Source organism: Nicotiana sylvestris, chromosome 7 (assembly GCF_000393655.2).
Source record: "Nicotiana sylvestris chromosome 7, ASM39365v2, whole genome shotgun sequence".
Lineage (NCBI taxonomy): Eukaryota > Viridiplantae > Streptophyta > Magnoliopsida > Solanales > Solanaceae > Nicotiana > Nicotiana sylvestris.
The window spans coordinates 27,097,814-27,118,776 of NC_091063.1; the positions used below are offsets into that span (position 1 = coordinate 27,097,814).

The following is a 20,963-nucleotide window of genomic DNA, read 5'->3' on the forward strand; positions in this document are numbered from 1 at the left end:
TATGCTTGCAAATGGGGCCAACCTAGTTCGATGTTGACTTTCAAGTGATAGATGTCCCAGCATTCTACAATTTGCTATTGGGACGACCATGGATCCATGCCGCTAGAGCTGTAGCATCGACCCTGCATCAGGTAGTGAAGTTCGAATGGAATCACCAAGAGGTAATTATTCATGGCGATGGTAGCAACCCCATATATAGTCGCCAGACCATCCCGATGATTGGAGGCAGAAGGAGAATAGGCGAAGAAACATACCACCACATTGAAAGAGTCAACGCTGTAGACAAAGATAAATGGTGGGATAACAAAATTGAAAGTATCCTGAATTGGTGTGGATACGAACCTGGAAAGGGACTCGGCAAAAACCTCCAGGGAATCGCCAAACCCATCAAGCTGAAGAAACATGGTACTACATTTGGTTTGGGGTATGAGTGCACTTGGGAGGAGTTCAATCACTGGTCGCCACCATGGCGCGGTCCCTACTACCCACTAGAGCATCCAATACCTCACCTGGAGCAGACTTTCCAGCCGACAGATACTATATATGGGTCGGAGGAAGATGAAGCATTGGAAGCCGTGAAGAATCTGTTCCTGGAGGATGATGATATGGACTGTTATGTTATTTTTAAGGAGGAAGGGGAGGAAGGCCCTTCTATACAAGTTGTGAATCGAGGAAAATGCCTCAGTAATTGGTCAATCAGAACCACCAGGGCCCGGAAAGCTTCGGGCATTACTATTACTTGCCTTGATGATGAACCAATGATTGTGACTTGCAACGAGACAACGCAACAAACGGATATGGATTCAGAAGAGGATGATATACCAGAAGAGGTCGTCAGAGAGGTTGAGAATTTTGAGAATAGGCCTAAGTCTAACTTGGACGAAACTGAGGTCGTTAATCTGGGAGATACAAAGAATGTCAAAGAAACGCGCATCAGTGTTCACCGGTCACCATCAAAAAAGAAAGAGTACACGGAATTCCTAAAGGAATATGAAGACATATTTGCCTGGTCGTATGATGATATGACTGGTCTCGGTACATCCATTGTAGCTCACAAACTGCCAACAGATCCAACATGTCCTCTGGTAAAGCAGAAGCTCAGGAAATTCAAACCCGACATGAGTTTGAAAATCAAAGAAGAGGTTACCAAGCAAGTCAAAGCCAAGGTTCTCAGGGTAGTAGAGTATCCGACATGGTTAGCCTACATCGTGCCAGTGCCAAAAAAGGATAGGAAAGTTAGAGTTTGTGTTGACTACCGGGATCTTAATCGGGCCAGTCCCAAAGATGACTTCCCCTTGCCTAACATACACATTCTTATCGACAACTGCGCCAAGCATGATTTGCAGTCTTTTGTTGATTGTTTCGCTGGGTATCATCAGATATGGATGGATGAGGAAGATGCAGAGAAAACGGCTTTCATCACGCCATGGGGAATGTACTGTTACAAAATGATGCCATTCGGTTTGAAGAATGCTAGTGCCACCTACATGAGAGCCATGACTACCATCTTTCATGACATGATACACAAGGAGATCGAGGTATATGTGGATGACGTCATCATCAAATCCAAGAAAGCCAGGGATCACATGGAAGACCTAAGAAAGTTCTTCAACAAACTAAGGAGGTACAATCTGAAACTGAATCCCACCAAGTGTGCATTCGGGGTTCCTACTGGTAAATTATTGGGTTTCATCGTGAGTTGTTGAGGAATAGAATTGGATCCGTCAAAGGTCAAAGCTATTAAAGAATTACCACCACCAAAGAACAAAAAGGACGTGATGAGTTTCCTAGGGAGACTCAACTATATTAGCCGGTTCATAGCTTAGTCCACTATCATTTGTGAACCTATATTCAAAATGTTGAAAAAGGATGCTGCTACCAAGTGGACTGATGATTGTCAGAAAGCCTTCGACAGAATCAAGGAATACTTGTCAACGCTACCAGTCTTGGTTTCGCCTGAGCCAGGAAGACCCCTATTGCTTTACCTTGCGGTATTGGATGGAGCATTCGGTTGTGTTCTGGGACAACATGATGAAACAGGGAGAAAGGAGCAGGTCATCTACTATCTCAGTAAGAAGATCACACTGTACAAGGCCCGATATTCTACTTTAGAACGCACTTGTTGTGCTCTGACTTGGGTCGCACAGAAGTTGAGGCATTACTTCTGTGCTTACACTACTTATCTCATATCCATAATGGACCCTCTGAAGTATATCTTCCAGAAACCCATGCCCACTGGCAAGCTCGCCAAGTGGCAAATCTTGCTAAGTGAATTCGACATTGTTTACATGACCCAGAAAGCAATCAAAGGGCAAGCCTTGGCGGATCATCTCGCCGAGAATCCCGTGGAAAGAGAATACGAGCCCCTAAAAACGTATTTTCCCGATGAAGAGGTATCTTTCATAGGAGAAGATATTGCAGAATCCTATGATGGTTGGAGGTTGTTTTTCGACGGAGCTGCGAATTTCAAAGGAGTTGGCATAGGAGCAGTCCTAGTATCAGAAACCGGCCAACACTACCCGGTATCTGCCAAGCTCAGGTTCCCTTGCACCAATAATATGGCCGAATATGAAGCCTGCATCTTGGGGCTCAAAATGTCCATTGACATGAACGTTCAGGAGTTGCTAGTGATCGGGGACTCAGACTTGCTCATACATCAGGTTCGAGAAGAGTGGGCAACCAAGAACTCTAAGATACTTCCCTACTTGCATCACATACAGGAGTTGAGGAAAAGGTTCACAAAGACAGAATTTCAGCACGTCCCTAGAGTCCAGAACGAGTTTGCTGATGCATTAGCTACTTTATCATCCATGATCCAGCATCCAGATACAAATTTCATTAATCCCATCCCAGTAAAGATTCATGATCAGCCAGCTTATTGCGCCCACATTGAGGAAGAAGCAGATGGAAAGCCATGGTTCCATGACATCAAGGAGTACTTGACAACAGGGGAATATCCAGAACTTGCCAACGCTACTCAGAAGCGCACACTTCGTAGGTTATCCAGCAACTTCTTTCATAGTGGAGGAATCCTGTACAGGAGGACTCCCGATTTGGGTTTACTAAGGTGTGTCGAAGCAAAAGAAGCATCTAGGCTATTGGACGAAGTGCATGCCGCACATAAATGGTTTGTCTTAGCAAAGAAGATACTCCAAGCAGGGTAATTTTGGATGACTATGGAAACAGACTGTATCCGGAATGTTCGCAAATGCCATCATTGTCAGATACATGCAGATATGATAAAGGTGCCTCCAAACAAGCTTACTGCAACAAGCTCACCATGGCCATTCGCCGCTTGGGGAATGGATGTTATCGGACCTATCGAGCCTGCCGCATCAAATAGGCACATGTTCATCTTAGTGACAATCGATTATTTTACCAAATAGGTCGAAGCAGCATCATACAAGGCGGTCACTAAGAAGGTTGTGGCGGATTTTGTCCGCGTCTGCATTGTTTGTAGGTTCGGAATTCTGGAATCAATCATCACTGATAATGGTTCCAATCTCAACAGCGACTTGATGAAAGCAATGTGTGAAACATTCAAGATCAAACACAAGAACTCTGTAGCCTACAGGCCTCAGATGAATGGAGCTGTGGAGGCAGCCAACAAGAATATCAAGAAGATACTAAGGAAGATGGTCGAAAGGCACAAACAATGGCATGAAAAATTATCATTCGCCTTATTGGGATACCGCACCACAGTCCGCACATCGACCGGAGCAACTCCCTACATGCTGGTTTATGGTACAGAGGTGGTCATCCCCACTGAGGTAGAAATTCCCTCCTTAATGATCATACAAGAAGTAGAGTTGGATGATGCAGAATGGGTAAAAGGTCGCTACGAGCAGTTAGCCCTTATAGATGGAAAAAGGATGAATGCAGTTTGCCACGGTCAGTTGTATCATAACAGAATATCCAGAGCCTTCAAAAGAGTTAAGCCAAGGAAGTTTACACCGGGGCAGCTGGTGTTGAAGAAAATATTCCCACATCAAGATGAAGCCAAGGGGAAGTTCTCTCCCAATTAGCAGGGTCCGTACATGGTTCACCGGGTTCTAACTGGAGGAGCCCTTATTCTTGCAGAAATGAATGGAGAAGTCTGGCCGAAGCCAATCAATTCAGATGCAGTGAAATGATACTATGTGTAACCACTTATGATTCCCTTTAATGTAATTTGAACTACGCCTAGCCTGATTCCCGCTTAAGAGGGGATACGCAGGCAGCCCTATGAGTTCGGTCACAATTTAATAAAAATTCCATTTTTCCCCACTATTGGAACTGGGGCAGAATTTTGAAGAGGACCCTCAAAATTCCGAAGTTGATTTTAGTCCACGCATCGCCAGAAGCGCCAGCCCAGTAAACTGGGGCAGAATTTTGAGGAGGACCCTCAAAATTCCGAAGATGATTTTTTTTAGTCATTCAGCGCAGCCATCAGAAATGTCCGCTCAGCAAACTAGGGCAGAATTTTGAGAAGTACCCTCAAAATTCCGGAGCGAAAGAGGTTGCAATGTCTGGAACCACGTCGCAGTCATTGGTTCATCTAAAGAAAACTATTTTCGATTATATACTTACGTTATATTTACTAAATCATGCATAACTATTATCCGGATTGCTGTTGTTTAGCGACGCTACCCCAATGACACACAACGTCAAGAGCCCGGGGAAGACGAACTAAGCTTTTCCCCTTACAGAACTCACAATTTTTCTTTGGATGCAGGCACTCAATTCGCAATATCATTAGACATATTTATGCACTCACACTTTCCCAAGAATGCAACTTCTCAGAACCATCACGTGCCCGCAATTGCTATCCATACACAATCTCCCCAGCAGTCATATTGTCATAATCGGCTATCAGCTAAGAGATCTTACTACTAATCATCCTTTTACATTCTTGCACTAAATAAGGCTACTTTTCTGCCTTCCGAGGTTAAGCTCTACCTCCATCTGCATATCTTTGCATTGCATAAGGCTACTTTTCTACCTTCCGAGGTTAAGCTCTACCTCCATCATCATTTGCATAAGGCTACCTTTCTGCCTTCCGAGACTAAGCATTGTCTCCATCCTACATTTCTCATCATTTTCATAAGGCTACCTTTCTGCCTTCCGAGACTAAGCATTGTCTCCATCCTGCATTTCTCTGCATTGCATAAGGCTACCTTTCTGCCTTCCGAGACTAAGCATTGTCTCCATCCTGCATTTCTCTGCATTGCATAAGGCTACCTTTCTGCCTTCCGAGACTAAGCATTGTCTCCATCTTGCATTTCCTTGCATTGCATAAGGCTACCTTATCTGCCTTTCGAGACTAAGCTCTGTCTCCATCTGCATTTTGCATAAGGCTACTTTTCTGCCTTCCGAAATTAAGCTCTACCTTCCTCATCATCTGCATAAGGCTACTTATCTGCCTTTTGAGACTAACCCTGTCTCCATTTGCATTTTGCATAAGGCTACTTTTCTGCCTTCCGAGGTTAAGCTCTACCTCCATCATCATCTGCATAAGGCTACTTTTTTGCGTTTCGAGACTAAGCTCTGTCTCCATTTGCATTTTGCATAAGGCTACCTTTCTGCCTTCCGAGGTTAAGCTCTACCTCCATCTGCATTTCCTGTATTGCATAAGGCTACCTTTCTGCCTTCTGAGGCTAAGCTTTGTCTCCATCCTGCATGGCTGAAATATCGCCACTTTATTTTCTTGCATCGGCTGAAAGATCGCCACCTTATCTCTCTCACATGGCTGAAATATCATCACCTTTTATTTACGTCTTGCATCGGCTGAAATATCGCCAAATCCTACATTTCATGAGCTGAAAGATCGCCACCTTCTGCATTTTATGGGCTGAAAGATCGCCAAATTGTCCAAAGGCGTCATTGTTCGGAGGCACCATTTGCATAGCCCGAGAACGCCATGCCATGGCCTGAGGACCCCATTTTATCTTTTGCATATCATTATTCAAAGGCATCATAGTTCGGAAGCATCATCTACATGGCCCAAGAACATCATTTCATGGCCTGCGAATTTTTATTTACGCTCTTCATAGCCCGGGACGTCATGGTCCATGGACGTCATCCTAACCGTCCAAAGACAGCATTCATGGTCCAATAGGAATTTGCATCACGTTTACATTTATGCATAATATATGTTCATATTGCACATTTGCAGGTAAACCGCTAGCAACGACCGTCTCATCAGGAGCGATCTCGCTCCGATTCCCGCAGCCTATCGATTTTCAGAAACCTCTCTCAATCTAAACATCGCGTTCGTCCGTTTCAAATCTCCATCGGCATATTCCGTCAATGGTTCCTGAACTACATATGACCTGATTCCTGTAAGACTAGGGATATGTAGGCGGCTCAGAGACCAGAGCTCGGTCAAAACTCCTTTCAAATCGCCACTTCCGGTCAAAATTGGCCATCATATCTTTACCCGACAACTCTTTCATCCTCCTCGGGTAAAGAGGGGCAGCTATTGATACCCAATTTTTCCCTATGTATTTCTATACAAAATACTTTTAAAATAGCATGTACATGCATATATAAGCATGCCCCAAGAGTTTTGGTATTTTTCCTAATTCTTAAAGATTTTTTAAAATCAATTTATTATCTATTTTAGCAGTACAAAATCCATAATTATTTCCAAAATCATCAATTTTGGTGAATAATTTATTTTATTCCCATATTTATACCAAAACATAATTAAGGTGATTTTTGCATATTCTTACAAATTTATTTGGTACTTTTTAAGTTAAATTGCATATAATTGCAATTTTAGCCTACTTTAAGATTTAATAGCATTTTATAATTGTAAAATTGGTTCCAATATTTTAAATTAATATTTATATATTATTAATTGGGTCAGTACTTTTAATTTGCTTTTAAAATCATTTTTATTATTTTTATAAAATAAAAAAGGAAAAACTGGCTATTTAACATTTAGCCTCATTTCATTTCAATTACAGCCTATTTACATTTCAATTTTAGCCCTCAAATTAACCCAATCTTAACACCCAATTGGACCGGCCCAATTTCATTTTAACCCGACCCCCTTAACCCATTCACTAACCCGCCCGGCCTTTCTTTTAATCCAGGCCGTTGATTGTTTTGATCAACGGCCATGATCCTCCCTTACCATTTTAATTCACCTAACCCTACCCTAATCCCCCCATTTTATTTTGATAGCCGCCTTTGAATACTCTCATCTCTCAAACTCTCTCGAACATTCCCCTAACCCTAGCAGCCTCCCATCATCCTCATCTCAAAACCCATCGGAATCCATGGCTTCTCAGGCCATGGAAACCTTATACTCACCTCCCTTTGCTCTTACACGCCTGATACCCGAGGAATCGAGGCCAGACTTCGAAGGTTTTCACCCAGATCTCTGCCGATTCAAGGTTCCAGAGTCATCGCCGGCCTTGCTCCGGCATATCATGGTGTTTTGAGCCTGTTTCTGACCTCTACGACTCAGATCGGTGACCTTTTCAAAGCTTTTCTAGGGTTCTTCTGAAACCTTAACCCTCCGAGGTTTTCTCCGATTTTCTTTTAGATATGTTGTGTATCTATGCTCTACTTGAGTGTTCAAACGATTTCCCCATCTTTTCTTTCAAAAATTACTTTCAAAATCACTTCTTTTCGATTTAGGGTTTTCTGAAAATGCTTAAAATGTTTCTCTGACTTTTCTTTTCCTTTTCTTTGTGTGTAGTTGTCTCTACTATGTTCTTAGGTTTTCTTTTTACCACGCATGTTCTTTTACTGTGTTCTTATGTTTCCCTTTTATCGCGCATGTTTCCCTATTGTGTTCTTATGTTTCCGTCCTTTCTTCTACTGTGTTTTCTATACTATGGTCTCACATGCTTTTTCAATATGTTATGCTATATTCTGATATGCTTTGCCTGTTGTACCCTTCTACCATGTTCTTAAGTGCTTACTGTTTTCTCTTCTACTTTACCTTGTTTTAAGTTTCTTCTAAAAAGACCTGCTTAAGCATGTTTTCCTCTACTGTTTCTTCTACTCTCATTATACTTCGAATTAGTTTCTTCACTCTATTTGCTTTGAACTTTCTACTATTTTTGCTTGTTTTCTCATGAATTTCTGAAAGAAATCTCTGAGCCTGCTTCGACTACTTACCTCCTCATCTATGTATTTGACTCGAGGTGGAAACCCTAGAATTTGGGGGTTCTGCCGAGGTTTGACCGTGCGATTGAACTAGGGTTCTATTTGAGAACTTTTGACTCTTTTAGACTAATTTTTGAGTCTTTGAACTGAGTTAGGACCCCTTTTGTTTTCATACAATTCTGGACTTTTAAATTCTCATACACTTGATTTTTTCTACTGATTTCACAAGAGCATGACAATCTTTCTTTCCCGTGTCTGTATGCTTTTATATGTGACGAATCTTTCTTCAAAAGGGTTTTCAAGCTAGTGATTGATTCAGAATTCCTGTTAAAAAGGTTTAATTGATTGTTTGCTAATTTTTCTTAAGTTGAAATCTTTCCCCTCTTTCTGACATGGTTCATTCATACAAAATCTTCGACTTCTGATTTCTTGGATGTTAATTGATTTTCTTCCTTAAATGTTACAACCATGTACTGTCAAGACCCTGTCCTTAAATAGACTTTATGTATTTACCCCTTTTGTGCTACTTTGAAAAGTTTTTAACCAAAATTCTTTCCTTAATTACCTTCTACTCGTTTGAAATCAAATCCCTTAACTGAAGGGAAATTCTATGTGATTGATTGCAAGTTATTTTCTTACCTTTCTTACTTATTTCTCTGCACTATAAAAAGGACTACCCTTCCGCATTTTTAAGACACTGACAATTCAATACTTTTTCAACACTTCAAATTGCATACTCTTACACACACTACTACTCTCAAAACCTGCATTCCCTCTTGCTCTTTTCTCTACTGCTGTTCTCTGCTCCAGCTTATTATTAGCCCGCTGAAAGTCAAGACTAATATACTGCTACTACTTTGTCTTTGCTCTGCTCTTGCTTTTTTACTGGTGTGTCTTGATTCAGCTCCTAGAAATCATCCTAATGTGTTTACTTAGAACCTTTACATCTATGCCTATTACCTGCAAAGTTTGACATGTTCATATGCTGCTGTTTGCATTACTTTCTTGCGAATGCTTGATCCCTATACCTTTACCCTCTATGTGTTTGTAAATGGGGATTCAGGGCATGGCAACATGAGTTGTTGTCCATGAACTGAATTTTAACCCCAAGTAAAGGGTGTCAGTATGTTTTATTGCTGATCATGTCCTTTGCCCACTTTTCCTTTGTCTACTGTTTCTATTATGAATCCACTACCCTTACTCCCTATGTATGCTTAGTTAAGGCTCATGGTCTGGTAGCCTCTTAAATGGCCGCCCAGGCCTGAGCCTGGCTTTCAATAAGCCTTAACTCCTCAACTTGAAATGACAAGTTGGTCAGGGGTGTGCCAGTACTTCAAGTTGCTTGGCATGACCACCAGCTTATCACTCCCCTCCCCCTGCACCTGCACCTACTCTTAGATTTTAAGTTCTGCCCCTCTCTTTTGAGCCTTGCTTTGGGACCTTGAGTTCCCTCTAAACTTGGACATCTGAGAGCTGGCATTTCCACACTGCACTATAATCTAACCGCAATATATTTGGGGTGTAAGCACTGCCCTGAGTCCCTTTGAGGCTCTTGGGAACTTTGACACATCCCAAATCAGAGAAAGGCTTTGGAATTTGATCTTTGGAGTTGGTTTACTTCATGCTTCAAACAGAAGTCTGAATCAGGCTCTCCTTGGTTGGGATTTTTAGCTTTCAGATGTAACTTTATTTTACTTTTCTTTATTCATTTTGGGCTGTAATAATTTGTAATAACTTATGGGGTTTTAGTGAAAAAGGGGAGGGTCACTCATGTATGCATAAGGGTAGATGTCATGCTCATTAGGTCTTTATTTCTGCAAATCATGGCAAGTTCTACATATCGGAAATCCTGTTTTAGGTTCTGCACTTCTACATTTTCATGTAGAAATCCTATAAACTTCTGCACTTTGCATTCTAGAAATCCTGTCTAGGGGTCTCTGCATTTCATACATAGATATCATGTCTATATCTTCTGCATCTCATATAGAGACCATGCTTATACGTTTTCTACATTTCTGCCTATCATATAGAGGACATATCTATAGAGCTTCCTGAATTCTGCATATGCATCTATCATTAGGCAAATGTGCATATAGGTTTAAATAACAATCAGTATTTTAGATACCATGTCTATAGGACTTCTGCACTTCTATAAACGTTTAAAATCAATAACGCCTAGAAAGCATGCCTATAGGAGCTATCAACTAAATCAGAATCGTTCAACTCGCTTATAAGTCTAAAATCGGTAAATAGCAATGCTTGAACATCTGCAGAACTCATGTTCCTGCAATTAATAAGTCTCCCTCTGTAAAGTTAGTATATTTTCTCTCCTGCATTGTTAGATATCATGCCTATAGGTTTCACCTAGGCAAGCTTTAAGGTAAAACCATAATTGCATCAGTCTTTGATAACCAACTAGCAGGCAGGTCTGATTCGGATTTCTTATCTGAAATATGTAATAAATTAGTCTACCTCATGCATTTTTTTCTAAGTTTAATTCAGACCTAATCAGTACATGCAAGACATGCTAAACAATCTGTCTTTAAGTGAGGAGGTTTGTTTGAGCCTTTAACTGCTATTTGTTTTCCCCTAACTGCTTATGTGTTTTTTTGTTTGTCGCCTTAGACTTTTACCCTTTTTAACTCTGAAAATCCCCCAACTCCCTCCCCTTTAGGATTAGTAGTCTCAATGCCTCCGAGACTAATAGGATTGGGGCGGGTAATAGCATGCAATAAGTAACGATACCATTCCGTGCTTTAATACCTTAACGGGGTGGGATGGGTAGAATATGGATATGATGACCGGTGCGCCAATATCACGTGCGACCCCTCTTCTGAGGAGTGATTGCTGGATATTGCATTGATGTGATCCATATTATTTGTAAACCTAGGACCCCCTTCCCTTTATTTGCTTTCATCTCTTCTTGTAAAACTATTCAAATCCTTTTTCATAAATTTCTGCCCTCTCTACTTGCCTTCAAAAGTTTTCAACCTAATTGCAATGTTATATGCGAATCCTTATTTGAGCCTTGATTGTTTACTTGTAAAGTCACAATTGTAGCATAGCCGGGAACCACACTAGTGGATCTTGAGGGGTGCCTAATACCTTCCCCTCGAGATAAATTTTAGCCCTTACCCAAACTCTGGTTCTTCATCTCAATTCTTTTCTTAAAAGTGTCGCAATGCACTATAATCATTAGGTGGCGACTCTTCAACTTCTAAGACGCAATTCTCGAAAGGGAATAGAGTTGTCCTTCCAATGTCGTATACCCGATTTCGACCCACGTATAGAAAAATGGGGTGTCGACATATACTCGTAGAAAATATTTTAAAACAATATAGGGCATTTCGGTTCTTATCAAATAATATAATTTTTCTCGATAACAGTAAATTCAAGTAACGGTAAAACAAATCTAGTGACAACGAAAATATTTTAAAAAAACCAAAGTATTCATCTCAAATAACTATTTCGGTATCATATCAAGTAAAAGACTTGTCCCACATGTAACTCAAAATAATCGGTAACATATCCATATTAAAAATCATGTGTAAATCATGAACGTTATGAAAACACAAATTGCGGTAAGTTTACTACTCACTGTACTCGTGCCGAAATACCAAATGCTTCACCTCGAGCAGTTCGTACAAATTCCTCCAATCAATTTATAATTACATAATATCGAGCTCATGTTAATTGCCTCATTTAGGCTAAATCCATCACTAATTTAGAATACCCAATCATCGGGGTTCATGTTTGAGTATTAGTTTGTGAATTTATATTTAATCATAGAACTAGTTCATAATTCTATCAATTTCAAACTATTTAGTATAATTTATTCCTCTAAAACTAGACCTATCAGTGCTTAAATCAAACCTTTATAGCCTTATTATCTCCATAGTAGTTGTATATATAAGAGAAAAGTGATATTGAATTCTTTTGTACTATATGAAATTGCATAGATTCAGTGAAATAATTCAACAGATGAGAAGAAGAAGGTTAACCTCTTGAGTCGAAGGACAACTTTAATACTTTCAATTTCAACTCCCAATTCTTCTTAAGCCTTTGCCCAAAGCTTTCTTCTTCTTCTCTTTTCTTTTTCTTCTTCTTTGGTTTCGTTTTGTTTTCCATTTTCCTACAGAAACCTTGGCTTCTTTTGTTTGCTAACCCTTGCTAACCTTGGCAGGTTATTTTTCTAATGGGCTTCGGCCCCTTTTGTTCTTCTTTCTTTTCCTTTTTTTTTGTTTTGTTTCATTTTGTTTCATTGTGTTTTTTTAAGTTACTTTATTATAGTTATTATTATTATTATTATTATTATTATGACCAATACACCCTTATTTACAAAAATATAGGGTATTACATTCTCCTCACCTTATGAAATTCGGTCCCCGAGTAGACTGAAACAAATGGGGGTACTTGACTTGCATAGTATCTTCTATTTCCCAAAATAGCTTTTTCAACTGTATGATTTCTCCATAAGACTTTCACGAACACGATTTCTTTTGACTGTAGTTTTCTTATTTGTCTATCAACAATAGCCATTGGATCCTCCTCATAAGGCAACCTCTCATCGAGTGGTGTAGTCAGTGCTTCAATCACCTGAGATGAGTCTGATATTCATTTTCTTAGCATTGAGACGTGAAACACTGGATGACTAAAGGACAACTCAGGAGGAAGTGTCAAACGATAAGCCACGACTCCCACTTGGTCTAGTATCTCATACGATCCTATAAACCTGGGGCTCAACTTGCCTCTTTTCCCAAACCGCATCACACTTTTCATAGGGGAGACTTGTAGGAACACTTTGTCCCCAATTGTGAACACTAAATCTTTTCTTCTCTTACCAACATAAGACTTTTGTCTACTTTGAGCTGTAAGCAATCTCTGTCTGATCAACTGGACCTTGTCCATAGCTTCTTGTACTAGGTCAGGTCCCAATAAATTAGTCTCACCAGCTTCAAACCATTCGATAGGAGAACGACATCTTCTACCATACAATGCTTCATACGGTGCCATTTAAATACTGGACTGGAAGCTATTGTTGTAAGCAAACTCAGGTAAAGGTAGATAAGCATACCAACTACCTCTAAACTCAAGAATGCAAGCTCTCAACATATCTTCCAAGATTTGTATAGTACATTCAGACTGCCCGTCTGTCTGTGGATGAAATGCAGTACTAAGATCTACTCGTGTACCCAATGCTTCTTGAAAAGATTTCCAAATGCGTGAGGTAAATTGTGATCCTCTATTAGAGATGATGGATATTGGAACTCCGTGAAGTCGGACATTTCGTTCATAAATATCTGTGCATACCTGACTCCACCATATGTAGTCTTCACCTGCAAAAAGTGTGCTGATTTTGTCGGTCGATCTACAATCACCCATACCGAGTCATAACCTCTAGGGGTTCGTGGTATCCCGGTGACAAAATCCATAGTAATTCTTTTCCATTTCTACTCTGGAATCTCAATTTGTTGTAGTAGTCCTGCGGGTCGCCGATGCTCAGCCTTGACCTGCTGACAAGTCAAACAACTAGAAATAAAGTTAGCAACATCTTTCTTCATACCTTCCCACCAATAAAATTGCTTTTGGCATGGTACATCTTTGTGGATCCAGGATGTATAGTGTATTTAGAGTTGTGGGCTTCTTCAAGAATAGCATGTCTCAACCCGTCTACGTCTGCTACACATAGCCTGTCACCCATTCGAAGAAAACCATCACTTTCAACAATCATATCCTTGCTTTTACCAGTTAAGACCCCATCTCTGTATTTACATAATCGTTCATCCTCATATTGGGTGGCCTTAATGCGCTCAACTAATGAAGACTTAGCCTGAGCACAAGCCAACAATGCCTCTGAATTTCCGACACTAAATCTGATACATGTATCTTCTAGTCTCTGAATATCTTTGGCCAAAAGTCTCTTTGTAGGGGCTATATGTGCCAAACTCCCCATAGATTTTCTACTCAATGCATCAGCCACCACATTGGCTTTTCCAGGATGATACAAAATAGAACAATCATAGTCTTTGGTAGTTCCATCCAATGACGTTGTCGAAGATTTAGATCTCTCTGCTGAAAGATATAATTCAGACTTTTATGGTCAGTATAAATCTCACAAGTTTCGCCATATAAATAATGTCTCCAAATTTTTAGAGCGAATACTACTGTAGCCATCTCCAAATCATATGTAGGATAGTTTTGCTTGTGCTTTTTCAATTGTCTCGAAGCATAAGCTATAACGCGACCATTTTGCATGAGAACACATCCTAATCCCACCCTCGAGGCGTCACAGAATACTGTAAATCCTCCAGAACCTAATGGTAAGGCTAATATTGTTGCAGTTGTCAAACATGTTTTGAGTTTTTGAAAGCTCTGCTCACATTCCTCCATCCACTGAAACTTTGCATTTTTCTGTGTTAGCTTGGTCAGCGGTGCTGCTATTCTGGAGAAATCCTGCACAAAATGCCTGTAATAGCCTGCTAAGCCTATAAAGCTGTGAATTTCTGTAGGAGAAGTAGGTCTGGGTCATTTATGCACAACTTCAGTCTTCTTAGGATCTACCATAATTCCATCTTTGGATACAATATGCCCCAAAAATGCTATCGAGTCTAACCAAAATTCACACTTCGAGAACTTATCATAAAGCCGATGTTCTCACAAAGTCTGCAATACAGTCCTGAGATGATCCTCGTATTCTCCTTGGCTACGAGAATATATCAGGATATCATCAATAAATACTATTGCACATCTATCAAGAAATGACTTGAACACCCTATTCATTAAATCTATGAATGCCGCTAGAGCAGTAGTCAGTCCGAAAGGCATCACGAGAAACTCATAGTGCCCGTATCGAGTTCTGAAAGCAGTCTTAGAAATATCTTCATCTTTGATTCTAAGTTGATGATAACCAGAACAGAGGTCAATATTTGAAAAGTGGGCAGCTCCTTGTAACTGATCAAACATGTCATCTATACGAGGCAAAGGATATTTATTGCGTATTGTTATCTTGTTCAACTGCCTGTAGTTAATGCACATTCTCAGGGATCTATCTTTCTTCCTTACAAACAGTACTGGTGCACCCAATGGTGATACACTAGGTCTAATAAAATCCTTATCTAACAAATCCTGTAACTTTTGCTTTAGCTCCCTCAACTCTGCTGGTGCCATTCGATATGGAGGTATCGATATGGGTTGTGTGTCAGGTAGCAAATCAATACTAAAGTCTATTTTTCGTACTGGAGGCAATCCTAGTAAATCCTCAGGAAATACATCAGAAAATTCTCTCACTACTGGTACAGTTTCTATACTAATTGTTTCCTTTCTTGTGTCACTTACAATAGCTAAGAGACCCAAGCAACCTTTCTTCAGAAGTCGTTGATCTTTCATAAAAGATACAATTTTGCAAGTCTCTGGAACCTGACTCCCTCTTAGAATAAAACTGGGTTCATTTGGTATCTCAAACCTTACTATCTTTGCATGACAATCGACTATAGCATAGCAAGAAGATGACCAATACATTCCCATCAGCATGTCAAAGTCAATCATATCAAGTACAATAAGGTCAACTAGAGTATCTCTACCCTCAACCCGAATCTGACAAGAACGATACACGTATTCAGCTAATAGAGACTCTCCAACATGAGTAGCAACTAGAAAAGGATCATTTAATAACTCGGGCTGTCTACTAAATCTTAAAGTAAAGTATGAGGACACATAGGAGTGAGTAGATACCGGATCAATCAACGCAAGTGCATCAAATGAATAGACAGAAAGAATACCTGTAACCACTGCATTCGAGGCCTGAGCATCCTGTCTAGTAAATGCAAAAACTCTCGCATGACCTCTACCAGCATTTCCTTGTCCTTGATTCATAGTAGCATGGTCTCCAACACCTTGACCTCTATTTCATGTACCTATAGCACCTGAAATATTACGAGTAGTCTGAGTCGGTGCAGCCGACTGAATAGAAGCTTGGTTGAAATTTCTCGGAGGCTGAGGGCAATCCCTCAAGTGATGCCCCAACCGGCCACACCGAAAGCACTCTCCAATTAGAACACGACATTGGCCCAAATGTGATCTACCACAAGTCTGGCAGGCTGGAGTAGTGGCATACATCTATCCAGAATTATGATGTCAAGAAGATGATGGTCCCCTATTACCTTGTCTGTAATGTGGTCTTTATATGGACTGTGAAGACACGTGTGTCCCTGTTTGAGAACCCTGTTGTTGTTGTCTCTGATTTCCTGCTTTTCTATTTTCACTAAAACCACCACTGAAAGCCCCTCATGTCTTGGCCTTCTTACGTAAATCACTAGCTGCACGCTCCTCACATCCTTGTTTTCAATCTTTCTAGCAAGGTCGACTACATCAGAGTAGGATAAAGTCTTCATCTGTAGGGCTATTGCAGTGTATAGACGACCAACCAATCCATCAACAAACCTCTGAACTCGAGCTTCTTCTGTAGGCACTAAGTGAGGAGCATATATAGCTAGCGTACAGAACTTAGTGTTATATGTTGACACATCCATATCTGGAGTCTGAACCAATCTCTCAAAGTCTCTAGCATATTGTTGCATCAGACTGTCTGGAAGAAAATGATTCTTGAACAACTTAGTGAACTCGTCCCATGTCAGTGGTGGTGCTCCTGCAGGCCTTCCTAGTAATACCGTTTCATACCATGTATTGGCCATATCCTCTAGTTTGTATGCTGCGAGCTCCACGACTCTCTCACTAGAACATCCAAGAGCATGTACTGCCTTAAGTGTCCCATCCAAGAAACTTTGAGGATCTGCTGAATTATCCGAACTTGTGCATTTTAGTGATTTCAATTTCAGGAACTCGTGTAAGGATACTTCCTTATTCCTGAAAGGCTGAGTCTATGTAGGTGCTTGTGTCTGTAAAGTAGCCTGAGGAGCTGAACTTCTGCCCTGAGTAGGCACCAATGCCTCTAACACATTCAATAATCTTGCCACTGCATCTGCAGGTAAGGAAACAGTAGGTACAACAGTTGGCACTAGTGGTAGAGCGTTCTCAACTCCCTGCTCTTGCACTTGATTTGGCATAACAGCTTGGGTTTGACCCATGTTCCCAACTTGAGGTTGAGGAGCAGTCTGTCTTCTAGTTTGATGAACCCTAACTTGACTGCCACCTTGGTAGCACCACGCCCAGCACCACGTCCAGCAGATGAGGGTGTGCATGTCCTATCCATCTGCAAAAGAAATATTCCAAAGTCAATCTCAAGTTATCTCAACGCACGATCAAAGAATAAAAGAAGAGAAAACATTCCTAGATGCTCAGTAGCCTCAAGATCATAAGTTTGGGCGCCTATATACCCATGAACAAGACTCTACTAAACATTGCTCCATGCCTCGGGACTTAAAGACTAAGCTCTGATACCAACTTTGTCATGACCCAATTTAGGATTGTGACCCGCACTTAGGAGAAAGTGCTCCCAAGTAAGCCTTATCAGTAATTTTACAGAAAATCGGACAGAGTTTCCCCTATTTTTGGACCATCCCAAAAATTTTCCTGTTTCAAATCAACAACCAAACATCCTAATATCATACCAAACTATCCACAACTTGTCAATTAACCAATATAAGTCTCCACCATAACTAAACCACCAACTAACCACTAGAAATACTAATTTATCTCCAACTTTGATAAATGAGAACGATACTCAACATAAGGCTATAATAACAAAAGAATACTAATGACACTAAAATACTGACTATGGAGCGACTCTAAGATTTCAATGAAAAGACCATAACAATAAATAAAATCTATGCCCACGCGAACAAGTGTGAGGCTCACCGAGAAATATCAACCTGTGCGCTCTAATTAACGAAATCCTCGCCTGCGTCAACTGCAGTCTCTGTACAAAAATTAGTGGGGAATGAGTCTCTAGCTCAGTGAGTAATAACACTTAACCACAACCGTTTTTATTGGGGACAAGTCAAAAAACATGCTAGTATCTTAAACAGATAACATCAAAATGCCCTTTCAAAAACAATAAATAATTTTCAATCTCATCATGCTTTTCTTGTAGTATAATACAATTAACAGTTCAGTAATAAGTTCGGTAACCACTGTATAATATCAATATTCACATTTGGGAGGTTTCAATGAACGGATCATGTAATCGGTATAACTGTGGACTTCTTCGCAAGAAGTCAAATATAACGGTAGTCTCTACTCGAGGGAAGTCGGTAACGGTATGCTAGTTCTACCTTCCCACTAGCGAGGGCTACAACGGTAATTTGTAATTACAAGGTGCACCAGGTTTAACGAACCCACCGTTAGCTACGGGATCCTTCAATGTCTACTCCCATTTATACTTATCTCTGTAATCTCTATATACTCGTAGAAAATATTTTAAAACAATATAGGGCATTCGGTTCTTATCAAATCATATAATTTTTTTTCGATAACAGTAAATTCAAGTAACGATAAAACAGATCTAGTGACAATGAAAATATTTTAAAAAAACCACGGTATTCATCTCAAATAACTATTTCGGTATCATATCAAGTAAAAGACTTGTCCCACATCCAACTCAAAATAATCGGTAACATATTCATATTAAAAATCATGTGTAAATCATGCAAGTTATGAAAACACAAATTGCGGTAAGATTACTACTCACAGTACTCGTGCCGAAATACCAAATGCTTCACCTCGAGCAGTTCGTACAAATTCCTCCAATCAATCTATAATTACATAATATCGATCTCATGTTAATTGCCTCATTTAGGCTAAATCCATCACTAATTTATACCCAATCATCGGGGGTTCACGTTTGAGTATTAGTTTGTGAATTTATATTTAATCATAGAACTAGTCCATAATTCTATCAATTTCAAACTATTTAGTATAATTTATTCCTCTAAAACTAGACCTATCAGTGCTTAAATCAAATTTTTATAGCCTTATTATCTCCATAGTAGTTGTATATATAAGAGAAAAGTGATATTGAATTCTTTTGTACTACATGAAATTGCATAGATTCAGTGAAATAATTCAACAGATGAGAAGAAGAAGGTTAACCTCTTGAGTCGAAGGACAACTTTAATACTTTCAATTTCAACTCCCAATTCTTCTTAAGCCTTTGCCCAAAGCTTTCTTCTTCTTCTCTTTTCTTTTTCTTTTTCTCTGGTTTCGTTTTGTTTTCCGTTTTCCTACATAAGCCTTGGCTTCTTTTGTTTGCTAGCCCTTGCCAACCTTGGCAGGTTATTTTTCTAATGGGCTTCGGCCCCTTTCTTTTTTCTTTCTTTTCCCTTTTTTTTTTGTTTTGTTTCATTGTGTTTTTTTTAAGTTACTTTCTTATTATTATTATTATTATTATTATTATTATTATTATTATTATTATTATTATTATTATTATTATTATTATTATTACAATTATTATTATGGCCAATACACCCTTATTTACAAAAATATAGGGTATTGCAAAAGGGTACGACGCATTGGCACCCCTGGTTGCAGGGGCGAAGGTACATAACTTTAAGGGTGGTCAACTGACCACCGTTCGTCGAAAAATTACACTGTATATATAGGTAAAATATTAGATTTTAATGGTATATAACATATATTGAACACCCGTTATCGAGAATTATTTTTACTTATTTCAAGTTTGAACACCCAAAATAAAATTTCTGGCTTCGCTACTGCTTGATTGTATCTGCAAAATAGCTGGCCATGTCCTCGTTATGCCGTGGATGTGGAAACTCGAAACTCCATTTAGGACTTTGAAGATGTCTATGTTATTGTGTGGTTTTCTTTTTCATATTGTCTTGTATCAATTATCTTACATCGTAGTAATAGTTTTGTGGTGTTAGTTACTTTGTCATAAAGTTGTATAGTTTGGTGTAGTTACAGCTCGAATGAATTTGGTATATGACGAGTTATTGTGAGTGTATATGGTGTACTGTCAAGTGCTATATTGTTGCGAGTATTATTATTTCTCTAAAAAGTTTCTGTTATTTACTGTTTAACCAAAAAATAGAATTTTAGTCAAAGCTAGAATTTAGAAGAACGCGGTTTACTGATAATCAAAAGAATATGTAGAAGAAAGTAATTTGGGGTAACCAGAGTGTAATCAGGAGAAAAACAAGTGAATCAAAGTATATTCCAATCGTATCTTCCGTTTACAAGTGACCAGATACCTCCATTTTATAGGTATCTTGAAGATATGTATTTTCCTCAAATCATAATGAAGCTATTATGAATAATTAAAGACATTGAATGCTACGTTACACAATCATTGTATTCAATACAAATTCTCTAACGTATAAAGTATTTAATGCCTGTCGAATTTCGTATCTGCGCTCTTTATTATGGTCAGATCCATTCCTTTTGATAAATGACTTAAATAGGTACGGACGCTGAATCCTTCGAATGTCCTCCCGTGCCTCTTACTTTGCCTTTGCTCATTTCTATTGCTGCCCGTGCTTCTTGACTAATTATATTTCTTTGACTATTTGACCAGTCCACGTGTCTCAATATGTCACTTACATATATAAATGCAATTTTTGCCTATACATTTACAACAGAGAAAAGTTTTCACTATAAATAAAAAAGAAAAAGAAAAAAGGAAATATTACATTACAAAAGATTCCCAGTTACAATCGTACAATGTTAATGGGCCTCCATTGCAAGATTCAGATACAAATCGCACGACATGCTATGATCGTGCGATCATAGCACGCAACCCTCAGATTCACATGAATGTGTTCAGCCGCTCAGATTGTGAACTGTCAGATTCCCATTTTTTCTCCAATTTTGGGTCACACCACGAGCTTTTCGGGTTTAGGTGGCAACACAGATCCATCAAACATGAAGAATTAACACAAAAAGCAGCC

General features: G+C 39.4%; 2 protein-coding genes across 2 annotated transcripts; both read right to left on the minus strand.

Moving 5' to 3' along the window:
- Window positions 1-12,456: 12,456 nt before the first annotated feature.
- On the minus strand, window positions 12,457-13,116 carry LOC138872892 (uncharacterized). Its single transcript, XM_070151310.1, has 2 exons — window positions 12,852-13,116; window positions 12,457-12,710 (listed from the first exon to the last, which is right to left on the minus strand). The coding sequence occupies exons 1-2, from the start codon at window positions 13,114-13,116 to the stop codon at window positions 12,457-12,459; spliced, it is 519 nt and encodes a 172-aa protein (XP_070007411.1).
- A 167-nt stretch (window positions 13,117-13,283) lies between these two features.
- On the minus strand, window positions 13,284-15,975 carry LOC104239387 (uncharacterized). The gene is made up of 5 exons (XM_070151311.1): window positions 15,065-15,975; window positions 14,762-14,995; window positions 14,484-14,623; window positions 13,667-14,175; window positions 13,284-13,439 (listed from the first exon to the last, which is right to left on the minus strand). Exons 1-5 carry the CDS (start codon window positions 15,973-15,975, stop codon window positions 13,284-13,286), a joined length of 1,950 nt encoding a protein of 649 aa, XP_070007412.1.
- Between the last annotated feature and the right edge of the window lie 4,988 nt (window positions 15,976-20,963).

Excerpts from the sequence above, each read along its gene's own strand:
- LOC138872892 (XM_070151310.1), bottom strand. The coding sequence starts at position 13,116 with ATGGCACCGTATGAAGCATTGTATGGTAGAAGATGTCGTTCTCCTATC. Across the intron at positions 12,711-12,851 it reads GATGCGGTTTGGGAAAAGAG|ACTCATCTCAGGTGATTGAA; the intron begins GCAAGTTGAGCC and ends AATGAATATCAG.
- LOC104239387 (XM_070151311.1), bottom strand. The coding sequence starts at position 15,975 with ATGAATCAAGGACAAGGAAATGCTGGTAGAGGTCATGCGAGAGTTTTT. Across the intron at positions 14,996-15,064 it reads TTGCCTCGTATAGATGACAT|AATCAAAGATGAAGATATTT; the intron begins GTTTGATCAGTT and ends TCATCAACTTAG. Across the intron at positions 14,176-14,483 it reads GTTTCAGTGGATGGAGGAAT|CAGAGAGATCTAAATCTTCG; the intron begins GTGAGCAGAGCT and ends TATATCTTTCAG.